Raw genomic sequence first — 20,092 nt, forward strand, 5'->3', positions numbered from 1 at the left:
TATGCTGCTTGATACATTTTGTCTCTTTAATATTAGCTGATTTGGTTTGTTTTCGTTATTCCTGCTGCTCTAAAATGTAATATCATATGCTGGCGCATCTACTACGTCTACTTTAAAGTGTCTGACGCATTGATACAACTGCCAGGCACAAGATATACGAAATATCTGTTAAAAGGCGCTGCGCCGACACATTTTTCATGTGCCTCGACACCAGATAAATTCTGACAGTGAGGTGCACATTATATCTACGTCGACCAATTAAATGCGCGCGAATGAAGATTTGACATGGTTTAGTAGTGTGACTGATACATATTTTTTAATTTAATAATTAGTACTTTTTTTACCGAAATAGTTAGTATTACTTTGTACTTTAATAATTAACTGTATTCTGCAGCTAGAAGTTTCGTCGCAATTCATTTAAATTAATTGCATTAATACAACTGTGCGGTATTAGTCACTCTTTTACCAGAAGGGACTTGATACGTTTCTGGAATATCTTAATGCAACAAAGATAGTGCGAAACGTCGAAGCCAGTGTGCCCAAAGAAACAGTACGCTAACTAGAGTTACTTTGACCGATAGCTGGGTTTCGGGAGAAAAGCTGCAGCGTACAAATTCTTTTCTTAAGACATTAATTTGGCTTATTCGTACACATATACAAATATGCATATATTTGTTCCTATGTATTTGTGTCAACGTTTTGGTTCTGATTACTATGTTGCACGAGGCATATTGTGCGTTAAAGGCAAATCTAGAGTAAAAAGGCATAGTGCGTCGCGGCTGATCTCTCTGATCATCATCATCATCCCGTTATCCAGATCGACACAACAGGACGCACAACACCTTTGAAATTAATAAATTCAAGTGAGTAAAGCCCTCCGGCATTTTTCGCCTTGATGGCCACTTTGAATGCGGCGGGGTTGGTTAAAACAAAAATACCCGCCTTCATTGCCGGCCATCTTCTAGCATTTCAAAGTATTGCGCGCGCTTCTTTCCAGATCGTTAGTGCCGGCCAATCGATAAACCGAGCCCGCGCCGCATCATCCAGCCTGATGCCTCTTTTTCGGCTCGCAACAGCGCGAAAAACTTTCCCTCAGGATATCTACCGAGACGTTATTGTCATTAAGGTTTAAACGCCGGCTTACGCACTTTCTTATTGCAGTTTGACGCTCTTAAAAGTTGCGGTCTTTGTTTGTTCTCGCGAGTCATAGTGCTGTTTTTTATCCTGTGTCGCTTCAACCTCGTCCTCCTAAAGTGTGCGTTTTCCCAACGCTTGATCACCGTTTGGCATTTCGGCGGCGTACACTTAAGTACTGATGACCTTTCGTGTTTTCTCTGTCAACAATCGCGCGCTTGTCTTTTAACCGCTACGATGCACAAGGAAATTGCTGTTGTATGGTGCGTGCTATGCCTGCTGGCAACATTGTCCGAAGCAGCATTATCTCTACCTTCCAAGGATGTCATTAATTCCGAAGCCCATCTGAGCAACAAACTCAAACTGATCGCCAGAAAGTACCGTTCACTACGTCCGCCGGCGAGCTATAAGCTGCTGCACTTCTACGACACTTACGGTGATCGCAGTAAATTTGGCTTTGGACTGGGTAAACGCTCGGGGTCCATGGAATATAATCGCCAGGACAGTGTGGATGGCTATGTGCCGCCATATCCTGAATATGATCCTGTTTATGCCAGACCCGCATACGAATCCCAGCAGGAAGGATACGATTAATTACTGAATCACATGGGAATTAGTTATTTCAGGCCATCAACCCAACGATGACACATCACGTTTACTATATTGGTGTTCGTATTTCTTATAATTATTACAACGTCAAAACCTAGAAGTTGACCTTTCCTCGAAGAACTGACCTCGTTGTTTGTAACACTCAGTGGATGCTTTGTTGCCTCAACTTTTAAACACAACCGATGTCAACGCTTTGTGCATTAGTTTTCGTATTCGAGTTTGAATCATATAAGTGCAACTAAACATTTGCAAGTGTGACTTTAAGTGAAGAAGAATCATTCAAGTGTTACTTTCAGTAATAATCAATGTAGTAGCTGTTATATTTTTTTTAATTATATGAAGCAGTATAATGGGAATAAATCGTAAAGCCTCCATGGCCAAAGTTTTTCTGCAATCTACAGTAGCTGTTTTGATACGAGTGTTTTTGATACGAATGTCTAGCTGTTTTTTTCGTACATCTGAACATGTGCGTGGGTGGACAAAATATTCTGGAATGATCTTGCTTTTAGAATCTTATTCAGGCGTTGTCATAGCGGAACCAAATTCCATTGATGACATGGCGTCTCAATGTTATATGTATGATTTAGCCGAACAAACAGTGCGTTTAATAATATGTAAGTTGAAACTCCATACGACCATACAACACCTTCGCGCAAAAATTACTATTAACTACAGCATTAAAAAAACAACATATAAATTACAGCATTAAATTACTATTAACTAGAGCATTAATAACCGCATGGAACTTATTATTAACTGCCGGCACGCGGGCGTTACGGAGTCACACCTACATAGTACATACGCAACATTTGGAATGATCACAAAAACGCATCAATCTGTGTCTCTTAAAGAAATACAAAATATGTTATACAGTAAAGACAGTCCACGCATTTTGCAAAGCAGATTTGATTCTGTCAGTATTTCCAAAATCCAAGCAATGCGTCCTTATGACTGGAAAACTGGAAGTACAAAAAAAACTTTGTACGCACGGACTGCGCAACGGAACTCACTGTGTTATAATAGTAAATTAAAGTAAAGTGCCTGGTGGCTGATGTTGTACGTTAGACCGGGCAGATGCCTGTTTTTTTCATATTAATCCTATTAATTTCTTGTCAGAGTTACGCGTCAATAAACAGCGGGATTTCTATGCCCCTGATGTAATCAAAATCCACACTGTCTTAGTCACATAGCGACAGTAGATACCGGAAGAAGAAACGCGCATCCCATGAGGTAAGGGCACGCTGGCGAACGTACTGGAAAAGGCACTTTAATCCCGTTTACCCCTACCGGAAACTCGATTGTGCTGACGCGCATCATTTCATCTTTTGCTCATACACATGTTTGCCTTAGCCGTCGTCGTTCCATTTGTGGAGAGTCGAGCGTGTGTACGCTGATATGGGAATCTTTGCGTATACGCTGTAATGGTGTAAATGGAACGCGGGTGTAAGTGTTCCCGGATGAAAATAATAGCGCCCATACAGTGTAATCCCAAACACAGGCACATTTTCAAAAGGGAGAGAGAGTACCATGTTGACACAAAAGATATCTGACCCCGGTAGGGACACGGGGTGTCTTGACCATTAAGCCGGCATTTGGATACATGCCGCAGATGGGTGTTTCTTTTTTTGCAGACAAGCGCTCGCGCGGGCGCAGGGCGCAACCCCCGTGACAAGGCTGTGTGCCTAATGATCAGACTAATGACACCAGTTGAGGCGCACTCAACACTTATTTCCCGTATATCGCCATATCCGTAACCAGGAAGTTGGCTTGATTGGACGGAAGTGTCCTTTTATGTAAAGTAATTATGGGAAACTAAACCCTGTAGTTAATCACCACTTTCGGCTGCGTATTAAGCATATCGCTACGTGCAAAACAACCCTCGACATAAGTAACCAGCAGCCGACTGCAACGTCAGTCCTGCAATGTTGTTTCCATTGTCAACTTCCGATTATGTATTGCTCGCGTAAGTGATTATCAGTATGACGGCTATCAGCTGCATTACACTCGTTGTTAAAACAGGTCATTAGAAGGAAGTTTATCAAACGATAATAGGTTGTTTCTTATTCCTGCAAACACAGAAATATTTAGTGAAGTGAAGTTTATTGTCCTTGAAATATACCAATATCCACATATTATTATTTTTGTCTACACACGTTACTTAAAAACACGTTAACCCGTTAATATCCACACGTTATTGAAACAAGACCCGCTAATTTCGATTATTTTGCAAACGCTTGCAGTTTTAGTAGTAAAAACGAAACCGTTTCCGGTGGCAGGCGTAGCAGCAAAAGTAGCGATATTGATTAAGTATTACCAGCATGAGACAACACGCTACCGGTTGACATAACAATACGAACGAATGTTTGTGTTAAAATACACCAAAAGCAAAACTTTTCGTACATAACAAACATGTGGGTATGATACTTCAGCACATGGAAATCAAAATTATATTCACTCACTGGACTCATTCGCTCACAATTCTACGGTACAAGGAATAGAGTTACGAAAACTATCCAAATATCCAGTGCGTTCCGTTTTGGTACTAGCTATACTTCCTTGAAGCCTTGAAGTTCAAATGTATTAAATAGTTGACGCTGCTGATTAGTGTCAGTTGTTTATTAACTGTACTGGCGACACTACTCGAAAACAATGAAGGGTCACAAACTACGGTTACTTAACTAAATAAAAATTAGGGGAACATTTGATTCACTCATAATACACAATACTATATGCATAAATGTTTCCATCAAATGCTGTTTACTAAGCAAAAGTACGTGATACTGCAGTATAAATAAACGTTGTCAGAAAACCAATGGTAGATGACTAGGTATTCAAAAACCGTTCTTAAGGATTATCACCGTTGCGATGGCTGCAAACCGAGATTGTCATCAGCCGGGGATGTCCTTCCCGATTCAACATAGTAACGCTCGCAGAAACTGGCAATGCGTGAGACTGCCTCTTTCATTTTGTCTTCCGGTACAGTCAGGACAATGCGAAAATAGTACGGAAAGTCAAAGCACTGCAACAGAAAACGACATTATTTAAAATGAATAATGATAATGTCAACTTCCGGTAATCATGCTAATAATGTGAATCTCCTATTATTGTGCTGAATTCCTGCATTTTTTCTGGTGCGCTGAACTTACTTGACCCGGCAGACAGAACACGCTCTCCTCGCTGACTAGCTGGGATGTAAAGGCCAACTCATCCGTAAAATTTGGGAAATTTTCGATATTAATTTTGGTCATCATGTACATTGCACCGGCTGGCATGATGGGTGATAAACCCGGTATGGCGTTCATCCCATCGAATGCAATGATTGCATTAGTCTTTAAATACATATAAACTGCATTTCATCAACAGAAATTCGAATTAATCGTCTTTCTTGATTAATGCGTTATTTACTTCTAATGTGTTGATGATAGACTGGAAATACGTTTGTGGCACGTTTTCCAGAATCGATGGGACGGCACCTTGTACAAGGGCATTGGGACCGAGTATCCTTTGTGACAATGATGTCAGACCCGATCGTACCTAAACACATTAGGTATTCGCGTTAGTTATCAACTTATCACTGAAAAAATTGCACATGTACAATTTGTAAAAGTATAGATTTATATAGGTATACATATGTATATTTGCACATGTACCTTTGCCGAATAAAGATACATTTATATAAACACAGCCATAAATTAGGTATCACTCTGTACATTCAGAAAAAGACTTTTCTTCGTCAGACATCGCGATGATTTTAGTATGTCGCTGACAATATTATCAGCTTACTTCTGTTTCAAAAATATCATGGCGATCATGAATAGTTATCCAGCCCATTCTCCAACCGGGACAGATAAACCTGCCATGAACATAACATAATTTATGATTTTCGTTACGGTAAATGTTTAGGGGAATCGAAAGAGTTGCGTTGTACAGTTGGTGTTCAGCAATTACAAAATACTAAAGTAATGTACAATCACATCTCAAACGATTTCGCAAAAAAAACTACAAACTTTTTTGTAAGACCCCCGCAGGCCAAAACCGGGACCGAGTCAGTCAGCGATGCCAAGGGATAAAAAACATGACCGGGGAAGACCAAATCATCATAGATCTCATCGGCAATAACTGGAACTCTATAATAATGCGCCACTTCCAGGATGTCCTGCAGATGCTCCTTGCTGTACACGGATCCGCAGGGGTTAGACGGATTATTGACCACAATCGCCGCCGTATCGGCATCAATCAGTGATGCCAAGTGATGCAGATCAATTTCCCAATCGGCTTCCGGCTACACGCACAAACCGGCAAACACTTTCGTAATCATTATCAAACAACCGCTAACTGTATAAGCTTTATCTGGGCATCACGCGACCTTTTCAAGGTTGAGCACATTTACGAAACAGACCGCATGCTACATAATCGAGTGGATAAAACCTTGAGCGGCCAAGTTTAGGTGGTTATGTATTACCAGCAGACGATAGGATCGGCACTTCACTCCCAGAGAACAGGCGATAGTCTTATAAATAGAGAAACCGGGACAGGGAAGCAGAAGGTTACTTCCGCGATCACATAATACTGAAATGCACAGTTCCAGGGCATGAGAAGCACCGCTGGTCAAAATGACATCCTACAAAGAGAACAGTTAAAATCGCTGAAATGGCGTTCTGTACAGCATTTGTTAATTAGCGCTGCGAGTATACAAAATGTGTAATACCTTGGCAGTCAAAGGTGATTCCGGCCGGGCGGTATATTTTGCAACAGCCTCTCTCGCCGACAAAATTCCTAAATATGAAAACTTTTGATCAGAGACATCACTAATCAACACTGATACACTTTATTTTTCGCAGAGATAGTACTGAACTGAGCTTGCTATTTCCAGAGAAAGTTTTTAAAAGTTCATTCCATGTATTAGTGCATTCCTAGCATGTATTGTACACATTACTAAGTATGCTGACCTGTAGAAGGTGCGTAACCGTCAAACTTCTGCTCTCTTGCAGCTTTGACGACAGCTTCTACCGCTTCCACTGGAGGACTGAAGTTCCCATAGGTAGTAGGATCCCCTGGTTTTTATGATTTTGTAAATTATAAACAATAAAATCATGCTAAATAATTTATTCGTAGAGATAAACTGGAAATGCTGTATCCTCGGAAATAGACGGAATGGCTATCCCAAATCGTAACTGGTTTCATATAACCTTTTAAGGGTGTACCTATTGATAAGGCAATCATTGGTTTTTCGGGATTAGGCGTTAGCTTCAAGCCGTCCACAATCTGCCGAATGGGGTTTAAGGTATTTTTTGCCATATAGGAACTCTTAACGTTCCATGCGGTGCGCCCAGCCGTCGGGACGGCGCAGCACATATCGCTATCGTCATCTCGCGGTGAGCATGACTCGGCTGTACTCGGCACACCGTAATCGGAATCAACATCGTCAGTTGGCACGGAATTTCGTCTTCGTAAGCCAAACTCGTTCAGTTCCGGGCTTCCTAAAACGTGACCTTATGATAAGTTCAGCAGTCTTCGCAGTACCGTATTAACTCCTACAATTCCAGCAGACAAAGCTGGAGAATCGTGAAGGCTACCGCCACTGAGCAATACTAAATTAACATTCAGATACTAAAATTAGTTAATAACAGGATGCCTATAATAAAGAGGGTTCACAAAAAATGACTATAATTATAATAAACTAGGGTAGAAAGGGATGCCCATATTAGCGTCCTAAAAACCAGAAAAGGATGCCTATAACGGTGTGTTTTCTGCATAGCATCGACTTAGGGTACCTGCATTCAGTGGGAAAGGCTCAGAATTTGTTTCCGGGAGACTTGTCGCCCTGCTCGTCAGACACTTAGTCGTATGCATGCTATGGCCATTCTCCATGGTACCATTGCATAACATCACATTTGCCCGCATCCGGTCAAAATATTCCGTCTGATGCTGGCGAACACCGAAAGTTACGTTTTCCTGGCGCTCCATATTACCACGCGCTATAACGCTTCAATGGAGCTGGGTTGACCAGACTGAAAATATTGATTATCATAAGGTCAATTACTACAACTACGAAAATTTTTATCTTTAAGTAGCAAACCTGTAAGTCACAGCGCTGTAAACTATTTTGTTTACCATTTTGGGGGACAGCACGCCATGTACTGCTTAAAATAGTGTTACAAACTGATATCAAATTGAAACCGTTAAGATTTTTAAGCGTTGTTTATCGTATGAGAACGAAGGCAGTTGCTTAACGTGGAAACAATCAAAATTTTAATCTTACATAAAAAAGGAATTTCCAAACGTCTAGCCAAAAAAATTGTATAACAGTTGACCCAGCTGAACGTATAGATTGATTTGGTGTAGATCAAAATTATAACATCCAAAACTATGTCACGTAAGGACATCCAAATAAAACCAGCCAGTGACCTTTGGCACCATCATAGTTATTTCAACTCAAATTTCGGTAAATTTAGAGGTGTCTGCTGGTATAATATTTCTGCTATACCGTATACGCAACAATGTGCATATGAAATCTAATTTAGTTACGCCAAATAAATAACCAAAGCAGCAACGAAATTATTATTGCCAGATCAAAGATGGCTCGAAAACCCTACTAATTTCAAGAATACCTGGCCTGCAAAAAATAGCTGTTTCCAGCATAACATTATTTACAACCCAAATACAACCTTTTGAAATAAAAAAACTTACAGGGATGAATCCAAAGTAGCGGCAATTCGATTTAATCGAGTGACTTACAACAAGTAAGTGTTAGGCTGACTGCGTTACAAAATAATAATAATAATAAAAATAGCGATATGGTGCAAGGCAGACAGAATCTTCAGCGATAAACCGTTGAGACATAACTCGCGCACTACCGTCCATCGTACGTAACGCCAGATACTCCAACAACTTAATTGCACATATAATTAAATAAAAAGACAACGCATGATTGTGAGGAAACTAATAAAAAATACAATTTGAATTAGTGGACAATTACAGTAAAAGCGTTTAGAGTCGTTTGTAGCAGTAGTGTGTATTTTCAAAAATGATAACTCAAATGACAAGTCCAAAATGAAGTCTGGTTTATATTTACCCTACGTATATAATAATGTATGCACAATAAAGTTAGTGGTAATTAATCATACTATGCCGAACGGTTAATTCGAGTCGCTGATATTATCTAACAAATCGGACATCCCAGATGGACAAAGTTGGGCGGCGTTTCGTAGGTCCCGAAACATAAACCAGGGGGTGTGAGCGAAAACATCACCTGCGCAAATCTGGCCATTTCCGGTAGCACTTTCTGTTTGGACTTACAGTTTCGTTTTATGGAATTATTTGCGTGCTCGCTAAGCACGCTTATGCAGTTTGTTATTTGCAATAGTGCACAGAATTGTTTTCCACGAATTTTATCACACGAAATCAAATGACAAACTGATGTGGTTGATAACATCACCAAATCAGCAAACTAACGTCGATATCTATCGCGCACATAACGGATTATCGGTACAATTAGAGCGGAAAATCTGTGCTAGAAAGTAACAAGAAAATGTATGGTGATCCTTGGAAAGATGATAAAATATGTTAGTTGCAAACCGATGCATTGAATTCGAATAATTTTTAAGGAATCCAGTGACTGCACACACTCACAAAAAGTGCTCGTATATTAGTATTCTGGCATCAGTTATTTGATTTTCAATCGGGCGCCTTTTACGATACTTGGTACAAAGTATTTTTGCAAATAATTCCCATAAACATAAACAAGAAGTTAAAGTTTTTTCATAAGCATAATCACGTACAATTTTCTAGGTTTCCAAAATTGTTTACTGTTTCTATGTACCAATAACTTATCGGCATGAATAAATAACTTGCACGCAAACCTATCCAATTATACATTAGAAACACGGTATTATTCTTTCTTCTGACAATAAATTATTTCAAAATCTGCTGGTTGTATTTCTAATCTCTACAGATACCACGAAAACCTACAGTAATTAAATGTATGAAACAATAAAACCTGCACTACCAAATTTCTAAATGCTATAATTTTTTAGATGGTTTTACACATATTTTAAGCCATAAAACTTTTGAAGTCTACCTGTCTAAATAGGTTACCAACTTACTGCTCCTGCGGATTGTGTTAATCGTAAACAGCAATTACAATTTACAACTGATGCCGGCACGATTATAGCGGCATGATGATTTTTTGAAGGCGGCAAGATACTAAACAGTACCCTGTGGGCGGTATGTAGTACACCGCAGGTTTATTAATAATAATAAAATTAATATAGTATTATAATTTATAGACATGTTTTCTTACGAATACTATGTATGTAAGAAATAGTAGTGGAAATTAAATTAATTGGTGCTAAATATTATGTTATAAATATATAAATATGTTATTTAACTATTTATGAGACTTACGCAAATATGTTATTTGACTTACGCAGGAGCAAGCAGGAACACGTAAGTAATAATAAAAGACTTGGCTCTATCAGTCACTCTCTGTGACTCTCACAATGATTTTATTCAGTTTTATATCAAACGCAATTTCTGTTGATACATAATACCGCAACACTGTATCGGCTAGAATAGGCAGAACGATAAGCGGATGACACCTGTTGCACTTGCCTGGAGTAAAACTCACTGTAAAAGGTACTTACCTTTGACAAGATTGAGTGCGGCACTACTGCGCAATCTGCAAATGTTCACGGGCCAGTCACCTGCAGCAAACGGTACCGACACGACGAAGCTGCAACACTCTTGTTTTGTTGTCATATTTCACAAAGCGTGCGCATCTGTTCCTAAATTAGCTATTAATTAGTGGACAACGCCTTCGTCAGGATGCCAATATTACGATTGCAAGCGCTGTACTCGTTGAATTTTCCAAAAATATCCCGACTACTCACTCATCCTGCACGATGCAACTATCCTGCGCAGAGGTACCCAAACATTTGCACCTGACATCTTTCCTAACATGCCTAACGAAGTTGTCACGGCCTGATTAGAGCACTGCACATTGTCATACCTGGGAACGGTCCTTCGTGGCCGGAAACCCATCTGACGGAAAGCTACATTCACAATCCGTCACAAATCCCCTTCCTGTCGACCACTTTGGGTCGTCTCATTGAATACCAGGCGCGGACCATTGGAGATCGCGTGGGCTTCGTCGTGGCGTTTCAGAACATCCGCAAGACGTATGCGCAGTTCAGCCAGGACGCCAGCGATCTGGCCAACGGACTGGTTAGTTTGGGACTGCAGCCTGGAGATAGGATCGGTAAGAATGGACGGACTAGAATGGATTTGTCCGTTTTAGTCGGTTTTGCAATGCATCTCCTATGCGTTGGAAAATTTCTAAAGCAATCAGTCGCAAATTCGTAGTTTTATGAAATTCGTTCGCGCACTAACGACTGGTAGCTGTAGCACGGTATTCTACTACTATTTTTGTAACGGAAATATTTGAACTTGACAAGTACAGCTGCTAATATTTGCATACTGACAACACGGGAAAAGATACGTACAGAAAACTACACAGTGATGTACATCACCTCTAAATTTTATCTCTACTCTAGTGTGAAAGAAAATGATACAGCGAAACTTGACTGCAGTGTAAATTTGTAAATATAGGCTGGTTGCAATGACCGTCCATTCTGGACACCACTTTATTTAAAATACGAGTACCTATATAAATTTTCCTTGGCCAGTTTCTTGAGCACGTGTCTAATTTTTCGTTGTTGCGTTAGGCATTTGGGGTACAAATTCCTATGAATGGATGGTAATATTTTTTGCCGCATCAAAAGCAGGACTGATTCTGGTGAATGTTAATCCGGCATACAAAGTCCCGGAACTGGAATACTGCTTAAACAAAGTACAGATGAAAGCCATCATTGCAGCCGAGGGTGTCGGACCGTTGAATTACTACGACTACTTCCAAAAATTGCATCCAGAAATTCATAACAGCGCTCCGGGAAACCTGCAGTCAACGAGGTCACATATAAAGCGCTTTTAAAACGGTTCATATATTGCACTAATGGTAAAAGGAGTGTATTGTGGCGTTGCTTTTTACAGACTTCCACATCTGAAGCATATAATCATGCTTACTAAAACGCCGGAAAAATTTCCGGGAACTTATTCGTACGATGCCGTTGTGAGCATGAAACGCCAGGATAACGTTCGCGAAGTGGAAAAGCGAACAAAACTACTCCAGTCAGATGACGCATTTAACATCCAGTTTACCTCGGGAACAACGGGAACGCCAAAAGGCGCGTCGTTGTCGTCTTTTGGCATCATTAACGCCGCGTATTTCTGTGGTCATCGATTAGGTGCTATGACTAAAGTATGCGCTTAGTTTGGTTTACAGCTATAATTTTGCTTAATTTATTTCGTGTTTAAACTAGCTTTTATAGCGGGAATGCGTAGTAAAACTATATGTATGACCTTTCAGACCAAAGCAATGGTCGTTCCTTTGCCGCTTTTCCATATCTTTGGATGTGTGGGAAACCTGCTGATATCGTGTATTTTTGGAATGAAATGCGTACTCCCGTCGCCGCGGTTTGAACCGGAAGCTGTTTTCAAAGCCATACAAGACGAAGAATGCCAAAGCATTTCTGGTTAGCGAGTCTACACTTTACAGCATTGCTGCTTGGTGTGAAAAAATCAGTGCTGCCGACAGTTTTTGGTTTTATATTTCTTCTGTTGCAAGATTTGTGCGTATACTTTTGGCATTTTTCAGCCGTTCCGACCATGTTCCGAGATTTGGTCAATCATCCAAATTTGGCAAATTACAATTTATCTTCCCTGAATGTTGCGTTGATGGGTGGCGCTCCATGTCCACCGGAACTGTTGAAGGCCCTGAACGAGAAACTCGGGATAAAGCAAGTGGCAGTAAGTTAGCACTCGTATTCCATTTCTCACGTATATCACAACAAATTTTACAACGCAGGTAAAAAGCAGTAGACCAAAAAAGCAATAATAGCATAGCTGTTTAGGCCGGATATGGAGCAACCGAGCAGAGTGTGGCGACGTTTTTCGGAATTCTTGGCGATCCTGCTGAAATTTCTACGACAACAACCGGATATCCTCTGTCTCATGTTGAAGTGCGTAATTGACCTTCAGAAATATATCTCTAATTTGAAATAAATTCAAGCTGTTAGTTTCATAAACTGGGCTGATCTGTGAGAAGTTTTGCAGCATTTGATATGCAGGCAAAAGTGATAGATGTGGACGGCAGAATAGTGCCAATCGGGGAAAAAGGTGAATTATGCACACGCAGCTTTGGAACGATGCTTGGCTATTGGGATGAAGAAGATAAGACAAGGGAGATTATTGGGCCTGATCGGTGGATGAAAACAGGGTATGCGGCAAGATTTTCCGGTCTGCTACAGAACTGTCATCTGCGCCCTTTATCTCTCAGAATTGCTGTAGTAGAAATTTTGCAATTTCTCAGTGATTCGGCGAAAACATTTGCAATCGTTTTCACAGCGACCTGGCTAAGTTAACGGAAAAAGGATACCTGAAAATTGTCGGGCGCGCAAAAGATATGGTAGTTCGGGGTGGTGAGAACGTCTATCCGGTGGAAATTGAAAATGTCCTGTTAGAGCATGAACACGTACTGGATGTGCACATTCACGGTGTGCCGGATGACCGACTGGGAGAAGAGATTTGTGCATGGATTCGCCTACACGATCATGCGGAAATGATCAAAGCGCGTGATGAACTGGAAACTGCTTTGACAGAATTTGTGCGCAAAAAGGTCCGACAAATATCTAAAATTAATTACAAGGAATTTTTAGTTTTGTGTTTAGTGCTTTATTGTGTTTATTGGATCAAGAGCAGATACCGGATAGTGTGTAGCAAGACTACCGTTATTTTTATTCATTTCTGCTTTTAGTTGGCAAAATACAAATCACCCCGATATTACATCTTTTATGAATCGCCATTGGATATTCCCATGACTCCGTCTGGAAAGGTGAAAAAATTCGAATTGACGGACATGGCAAAAACACGTTTAGGACTGGGAGGAAAGACTACTTTCCAGAGCAGCTGATTTCTGATAAAATTAAATTATGATGCATTTCTGGCTGAAGTTGTCAGTTTTCATATTTTTAAGATTTGTTTTGTACATCGTAGTCTATGGCTTATTATGCTTACAGATGTATGGGTTTGCATCACACGGTTGGTGTAATTTATAAAGAATTTTAGATTTCAGCATGCTGTTATTAATGTTATCCTTTTCGCAGTTTTTATTAATGTTTTAACGCACAACGCGCTTTTAACTTAGGCCTCTTGGAAATTGCCAAATTGAAAATTTATGGAATATCGTAAAGATCGCAATGTTTTAATGAAGTGATGAATCGGTTTTCATTTAAAAAAATGGTGCCGCAGTGGTGCGTGCGCTATTGTCAAGTTTTTTTAGAGCTTAATGCTATCGGCAGCGGAAAACTGTAAAAGACAAAAAAGGGCGAAAATGCTACTAAATGTTATCGTTATGGTTGATGATTTTGATGCCGTTCGACTGGGTTAATTTGATGCGTGCTTGGAGTATTATGGCAACCGCCAATTTTTCGGACTTTTAACAAAATTAATGTTCCAGAAAAATGTGCAGTTGCCGTTGCCGTAAAAGGTATCGTACCGGTACTGTAAGTACAATATAAAACTAAAACTCTAATGCGCCCTTAAAATTTGTTTGCAGACTTGCAGAGTAGAAATAGCTTCAGAATAAAGTTTATACCGTACATTATTATTATTCTTTTCCGAGTTAAAATCGTCTACCTATCCCGGTTTAATAAAACTTGATTGATGCACACTGCATGGCTGCATGCTGATCATTACTCATTGGTGCGCTTTTCGCCAGTTTTCGGCATTGCAACTCGCACAGGAATGTGCTAACCGCGTAACGTGCACATATGCCCGTTATTGATGACTTCACTTATTTTATTCGATAATCTATTTGAATTTTGTTATCTGCAGCTTGCAGGTGCAGTATGTACATATCAACTGTTTGATTTGTTGATTCTGCCCGTGAACGCAGTGCCACATTTCTACCAATATACTCGTTCTATGATTTGGAACTCTGATAAGAGGAGACAGCATCGATCCTATCCTAGATCATCGTCTGTCGATTACGCATGGCTTGTGAACATGGAAGAAGATCTGGAACTGCGACAGCCGCTCAACGCAAGAACCGAGGCAGCGGCCCCAGATCCTGCTCCGGAATCTCCCGCCGCCGTCTACCAAATGCTGGCCGTTCCTTGTTTGCATGCTCGCAGTAAGGGACGGTTTATGCGTGCCATAATACAATGGCTGGTTTGTTGGCCGGACTACTATTACTACTACAAAATGCCCACGATCTGTGCGTACTATGGCATCATTCTGGTCTTGTCCGATACGGGCACCGATGTCTGGGTTTCGTGGACGCATTTCAAAGAGGGCCATGTGGAATGGGCCGGATTAACAATGTCCTTCATCATTCTTGCCATTGTTTTTGCATTGGGCTATCATGTCTTGTACCGGAGAGCGCACAAGTGGTACGAAGTGCATCCTGTGGGCCCAGTATACTGGTAAGCACAAATCTGCAACGGTGGGATGGCGCATTTCGATTACTTTTTGATTTTTAATTTGTCTACTTGATTATTTATTTTTTATTTATATTTCGTTACGTAATTTTTAATGATTCCCTAGTTTGAGAGTAGATTGAATTTTATCAAATTTTTCGGTAATTTTTCGTTTGCGTTACAGGTCGTTACAGACTGCGGCTGCTCATAAAAAGCAGCTTCAGTATAAAGATCCAGTTACGCACGAGACCGCTGTGCAGTTCATCCATTACACGCACGAATTAGCCAATTGCCAGAAGCGGACCAACTATGGCTGGGCGGACGAGACCTACCTGGAATCCTATCCCGAACTCATTCTGCAGGCTTATTTCGTTGCCCGTCTCCTGTCCACTTCCACGAAATCCAGTTTCGAGCACCCAGGGGCGGACGACGTCACATGGAATATGTGGTTTTCCATCTGTATGTCCATCGCGTCGCTCCTGAGTTACGAAGCGACGGTGGCCTATCGGCGACCGTACGTGCGTGTCCTCTTTGAGCCGTCCAATCTGGAGCTGATCGTGCGCATCATCCTCGACGTGATGTGTGCCGGACCCCGCTTGGCGTCGGTTGCGTGCTACTTCACAGTGGAACCGAAATACATCACGGTCCCCGCATTCTGGTGTCTGCATATCGCTGTAACGTACATCAGCTTCGTGCTAATGGCCCGCCGGAAGAAGGAGGTGGAGGTGCCGATCTTGCATTTGAAATCACATGAGGAATTCCGCGGGTATCGTTCACATCGCTCGCCGACGATTAATCATTTGCGTGCGACACTGGTCAGTGTGCTGTTGCCGCCGACGGCCAGCTGGCACGAGCATGCACAGCGGCGGAAGCATGGCCAAAAGGAATCGGTGTGCGCGAGGATTCGTGGGGGACTGCGCATGCAGTTTATCCTGGTGAGCCTGTTCCAGTTTTTGGAGAGCGGCGTTCTGATTGGTATATGGTTGTATTGTCGTTTCGATGAGATCAAACTGTTTTATAAGATTGCCACACCGACCATGGTGCTGTCGTTGTTGCTAATACGTCCCATCGTTGACGTCTTGTGCCAGATGCTCCTGTTGTCGCCAGTATCGATAGACGAAGCGGAACATTGCGATCGGTTTAAAGGTACGCGTTGAGCCCATTGTTGCTTCTTCAACGTAAGTTGTTCGGAATACAATAGAATTACATTCTCCTATTTGAAAATCAAAATTCTAAATTCCAGCTACTGCTTTTGTTTTCGCTGAATTAATGAAGCAGCTTTCATAGTTTTCTACAGGTGCTGTTTCAGTGTAAGTAGAAATCGGCTGCTTTTGTAGGGCTCGTTGCAAAAACAAGGCTGCTGCAAGTCGGAGCGGATATCTTGAATAATTATGAAGTCGATTTATTGCCGCCTCTTCGAAATTTGGAAATGTGGTTTCGTGTATATGGCCAGGATGACATCGACCACCTGTTGATCTTGCGAGAGTGCCAGATAGTCGCAGAGTTTTTTGCCCCTAATCAGGTGATTTCCCGGCAGATATCTAAAGCTTCCAATGCAAAACGAATGACTAGCCGCAGTCCAAAAGAAATTGCACCCAGCCAGCGTCCAGAAAATGAAGTACTGCTTAAAGCTGTTGGGTTCACAGACTTTGCCATATTTCGTCGTGCAGAACTTGCCGCGAAGAAATGGATGGCTACTGATGCGGATCGTGGTGCAGCCCATGTGGAAATCTCAGAACTGCTGCAGGCATGTCAAGGTGAAGTTAAACTGGTAGCTATCGGCTTGAATTTATGTGGTAAAATTTATTTTCATATTGGTTATTTGAATCTGAAGCGGAAATATCAGAATTTTCTTAGTTTTCTTTTGTCTGCAATATTAGTTATTTGCTTTGGAAATTCGGAAGATAAAATCGGTTAATCTTGCAGACCGCATCAGCTTGTGGAAAGATGTGTTTCTGGTTTGTCTAAACCACGAGCCTTTGCCTAAATCATTCACTGATACAAGTCCGGAAACGGACGTCCAGGAGGGCAGCTTGATTTCTGATTACAGGAAGCTGATCGATCTCAACAGCAACGCACTGAGAGAGCAGCAAAGTGCCGCTTGATTCTGTCCAAATCGTCCTGGTTTTCTTTTGTTGAAGTTGATCTTTATTTTGTTTTTTTGACTGTGATATGTTGCCTTTTCCGGTTTTCTTTTGTTGCATCTGAAGATAAAACCATGTTAAAATTTCGGGCAGAATACGGTGGGAAATTAATTCGTTTTCATGGCCGCGAGTTGTTTTGTGTGTGAGCGTGAACGCATGTTATGTGATTTTTTGGTGTTTAGCTGTTTGCTTGTTTGTAAGTACTATCGCCGGTGATTAAGAGTATGGGTGCTATTATGGTATTAAACATCATTAATTAAGGTAGATCTGACTGATTTTGTCGTGGGATTAAATGTGAAATCTAAGAAGTGGTTGCAATTAGCAAAACGTTTTTACAAAGGTTTGACTTAGCTCCGAAATGCGTGGGCTTATATGGCTCTCTGCTGGTCATATAAAATCTGGAAACAGATTGCACAGGTCCAGCCAATTGCTTTGAACTAACTAATAGCCACAGCAATAAAATATCCGATAAAGAGACTCACTAAGCTGCACCCGTTTCAGACTGTTCGCTATATATACGCACAATGTATGTAAAAATATGAAGAGGATTGTGCAATGTCGTTGACACTTGAGAGACCGACATCCTGAAAATCTCGGTTATCAGCAGTTTTCGATCCAAGCACTGGCTGCATTTCAGTGTCCTTCAAAGAAACTGACCTTACACAGAATGCTTACAATATTGTTGACAAATAACATCGCCGTATGTGGCGCTACTTGAACACCGTCCAGAAAATGTTGTACTTGAATTATTACAATATTCCTAAAACTGTCAGTTTCGCAAAATTCATCGTTAGCATCGTTGTTTCGGTATTTAAAGACAATACATCTGTCAGTTTATTCACAATCAACTTCCACTTTCTAAGTTTCTTCGCTTATTTAATCACAAGTCAATACATTCCAGCTGCAATAGTTATCCAAAATGAAGGCGACAGTAGCTAACAGCGTTGTTGCATTGGTTTTGTATGCCATCCTCGGTAAGCAGTGACTATTGCGGTTTCCCACGTTTACCAACAGCAATGCAAAATTAAAGTGTTTTCATCTGTTTACACTTTTGTTACAGATTGTTTACAACTGGTGAGCGCCCAAACATATTATCTGTGCAATGGAGTTTACTACACTTACGCCTATCCCGGCTGCACCTATTCCACAACATCGACCAGCACGGCAACCCAGTACCTGTGCAACGGAGTCCTGTACACCTATCCGTTCTCTGGCTGCACCTATCCTACAACAAGCACCACCTCCACAGTGCAGTTTGTCTGCAACGGAGTAACTTCAACAACTCCAAACACCCTGTGTAAGCACCGCCGCCAGCTCACCATTATCATTGCTGTGACCTTAATAGTGTATTCGCGTATACGCAATAGGTACATATCCGAATGCGCCCGTCAACAATGTCTACACCGGCGTCCTCACTAGCGGCACCACCGGTACAACCACCGCCTACGTCTGCAATAACATTATCACCACCACCCCGAGTGCCGCTTGCTACTTCCTGACACCGCCCGTCAACGGTCTCTCCACCGGTACACCGACGACGAACACCCCAGGTGCCACGTTCACCTGTAACGGTGCTACCACGACGACGCCCAACCCGGCTTGTATCTACCAGACAACACCGACCGGTACGGTGTATAACGGCTTCCTAACGGCCGGTGTACAGTACCAATGCGGCGGCACAACATCAGCCACTTACAACCCAGCATGTACCTACAACACTGCTCCGAATAACAACATTTTGGTCGGCACTCTCGGCAATAACCAACCGACATACACCTTTTTGTGCAACGGGCAGACGACCACTACCTACAACTCCTTATGTACTTATCCCAATGCAGCCGTCAACAACCAGTTCACCGGGGTCACCGCTACCGGAACTACCACAAGCACCGTGCAGTTTTCGTGTAACGGAGCAATTTCGACACTGCCTAATCCGGCGTGTCAGTATTTGACAGCAGCGGTTAACAATGTATTCTATGGAACCACTACGACCACCACAAGCACCACCGGAACACAGTATCTGTGCAACGGTGTCCTTTACAGCTATGCTTATTCGGGATGTAAGTGAATTAGTGAACAAAGTTCTTTTCAGTATGATAGTAGCCACAATTTATATTTTATTTACTTAAAAGTTATTGTTGTTAACTCTGGTAATAAGATATCTGCTTTTCTACTAATTTAGGCACCTATCCGACAACCACCACCAGCACCACTGGAACGCAATATTTATGCAATGGCATCCTCTACAGCTATGCTTATCCTGGATGCACATACTCAGGATTGACAGGATAAAGCATTTCCTGAGGATTACCCAGACTCTCACAAGGAACCCTTTCAATTTCCTGCTCATAGTATTTAGTATTTTCCAGTCAACTAGCAATAACTTTGCTTGTGTACAAAATGTATGTCTTACTGCATGCAACCGAAATCGCCACTGTGTAACATATATTGTAAAAATGTACAAATATACGTATCTGTGTGCTATACAGTAGACTGGAAACACCCCTTGCATGCCCTACATCTGCGATAATCAATTTTGCCAGTCTTCTGTTCAATATTTTTCGCTTACCTCGTGCATAATTTGCGAACTGGTCCGCTGCATCTCAATTTCGCCAATTAAGGAATATATAACTCCGAGATGATGCATAAAGATATTTCAGACGCTATAAA

At 41.4% G+C, this 20,092-nt stretch overlaps 4 protein-coding genes across 6 annotated transcripts; 3 read left to right on the forward strand and 1 right to left on the reverse strand.

Moving 5' to 3' along the window:
- Nucleotides 1–4,341: 4,341 nt before the first annotated feature.
- On the reverse strand, nt 4,342–9,022 carry LOC129580611 (tyrosine aminotransferase-like). 3 transcript variants are annotated; one of them, XM_055471213.1, is made up of 11 exons: nt 8,871–9,022; nt 7,518–7,754; nt 6,948–7,223; nt 6,693–6,797; nt 6,452–6,519; nt 6,206–6,364; nt 5,751–6,025; nt 5,527–5,596; nt 5,149–5,277; nt 4,890–5,072; nt 4,342–4,762 (listed from the first exon to the last, which is right to left on the reverse strand). In XM_055471213.1, exons 2-11 carry the CDS (start codon nt 7,708–7,710, stop codon nt 4,598–4,600), a joined length of 1,623 nt encoding a protein of 540 aa, XP_055327188.1. In that variant the 5' UTR covers nt 7,711–7,754; nt 8,871–9,022; the 3' UTR covers nt 4,342–4,597. The 3 variants fall into 3 exon arrangements, with proteins under 3 accessions (XP_055327188.1, XP_055327187.1, XP_055327186.1); XM_055471212.1 differs by lacking the exon at nt 8,871–9,022 and adding an exon at nt 8,434–8,841 and having other exon boundaries at nt 7,518–7,740; XM_055471211.1 differs by lacking the exon at nt 8,871–9,022 and adding an exon at nt 8,434–8,841.
- Nucleotides 9,023–10,310: 1,288 nt separating this feature from the next.
- On the forward strand, nt 10,311–14,188 carry LOC129580609 (medium-chain acyl-CoA ligase ACSF2, mitochondrial-like). The gene is made up of 10 exons (XM_055471207.1): nt 10,311–10,667; nt 10,734–11,002; nt 11,469–11,712; nt 11,794–12,061; nt 12,170–12,335; nt 12,458–12,609; nt 12,714–12,821; nt 12,930–13,078; nt 13,207–13,477; nt 13,616–14,188. The coding sequence occupies exons 1-10, from the start codon at nt 10,570–10,572 to the stop codon at nt 13,769–13,771; spliced, it is 1,881 nt and encodes a 626-aa protein (XP_055327182.1). The 5' UTR covers nt 10,311–10,569; the 3' UTR covers nt 13,772–14,188.
- Nucleotides 14,189–14,557: 369 nt separating this feature from the next.
- On the forward strand, nt 14,558–17,673 carry LOC129602592 (uncharacterized). The gene is made up of 4 exons (XM_055501654.1): nt 14,558–15,284; nt 15,463–16,424; nt 16,616–17,035; nt 17,205–17,673. The coding sequence occupies exons 1-4, from the start codon at nt 14,644–14,646 to the stop codon at nt 17,381–17,383; spliced, it is 2,202 nt and encodes a 733-aa protein (XP_055357629.1). The 5' UTR covers nt 14,558–14,643; the 3' UTR covers nt 17,384–17,673.
- A 604-nt stretch (nt 17,674–18,277) lies between these two features.
- Nucleotides 18,278–20,064, forward strand: LOC129600523 (uncharacterized). The gene is made up of 4 exons (XM_055499084.1): nt 18,278–18,396; nt 18,483–18,719; nt 18,790–19,482; nt 19,605–20,064. The coding sequence occupies exons 1-4, from the start codon at nt 18,342–18,344 to the stop codon at nt 19,712–19,714; spliced, it is 1,095 nt and encodes a 364-aa protein (XP_055355059.1). The 5' UTR covers nt 18,278–18,341; the 3' UTR covers nt 19,715–20,064.
- Nucleotides 20,065–20,092: the final 28 nt, after the last annotated feature.

Source organism: Paramacrobiotus metropolitanus, unplaced genomic scaffold, assembly GCF_019649055.1.
Source record: "Paramacrobiotus metropolitanus isolate TYO unplaced genomic scaffold, Prichtersi_v1.0 Parri_scaffold0000004, whole genome shotgun sequence".
Taxonomy (NCBI): Eukaryota; Metazoa; Tardigrada; class Eutardigrada; order Parachela; family Macrobiotidae; genus Paramacrobiotus; species Paramacrobiotus metropolitanus.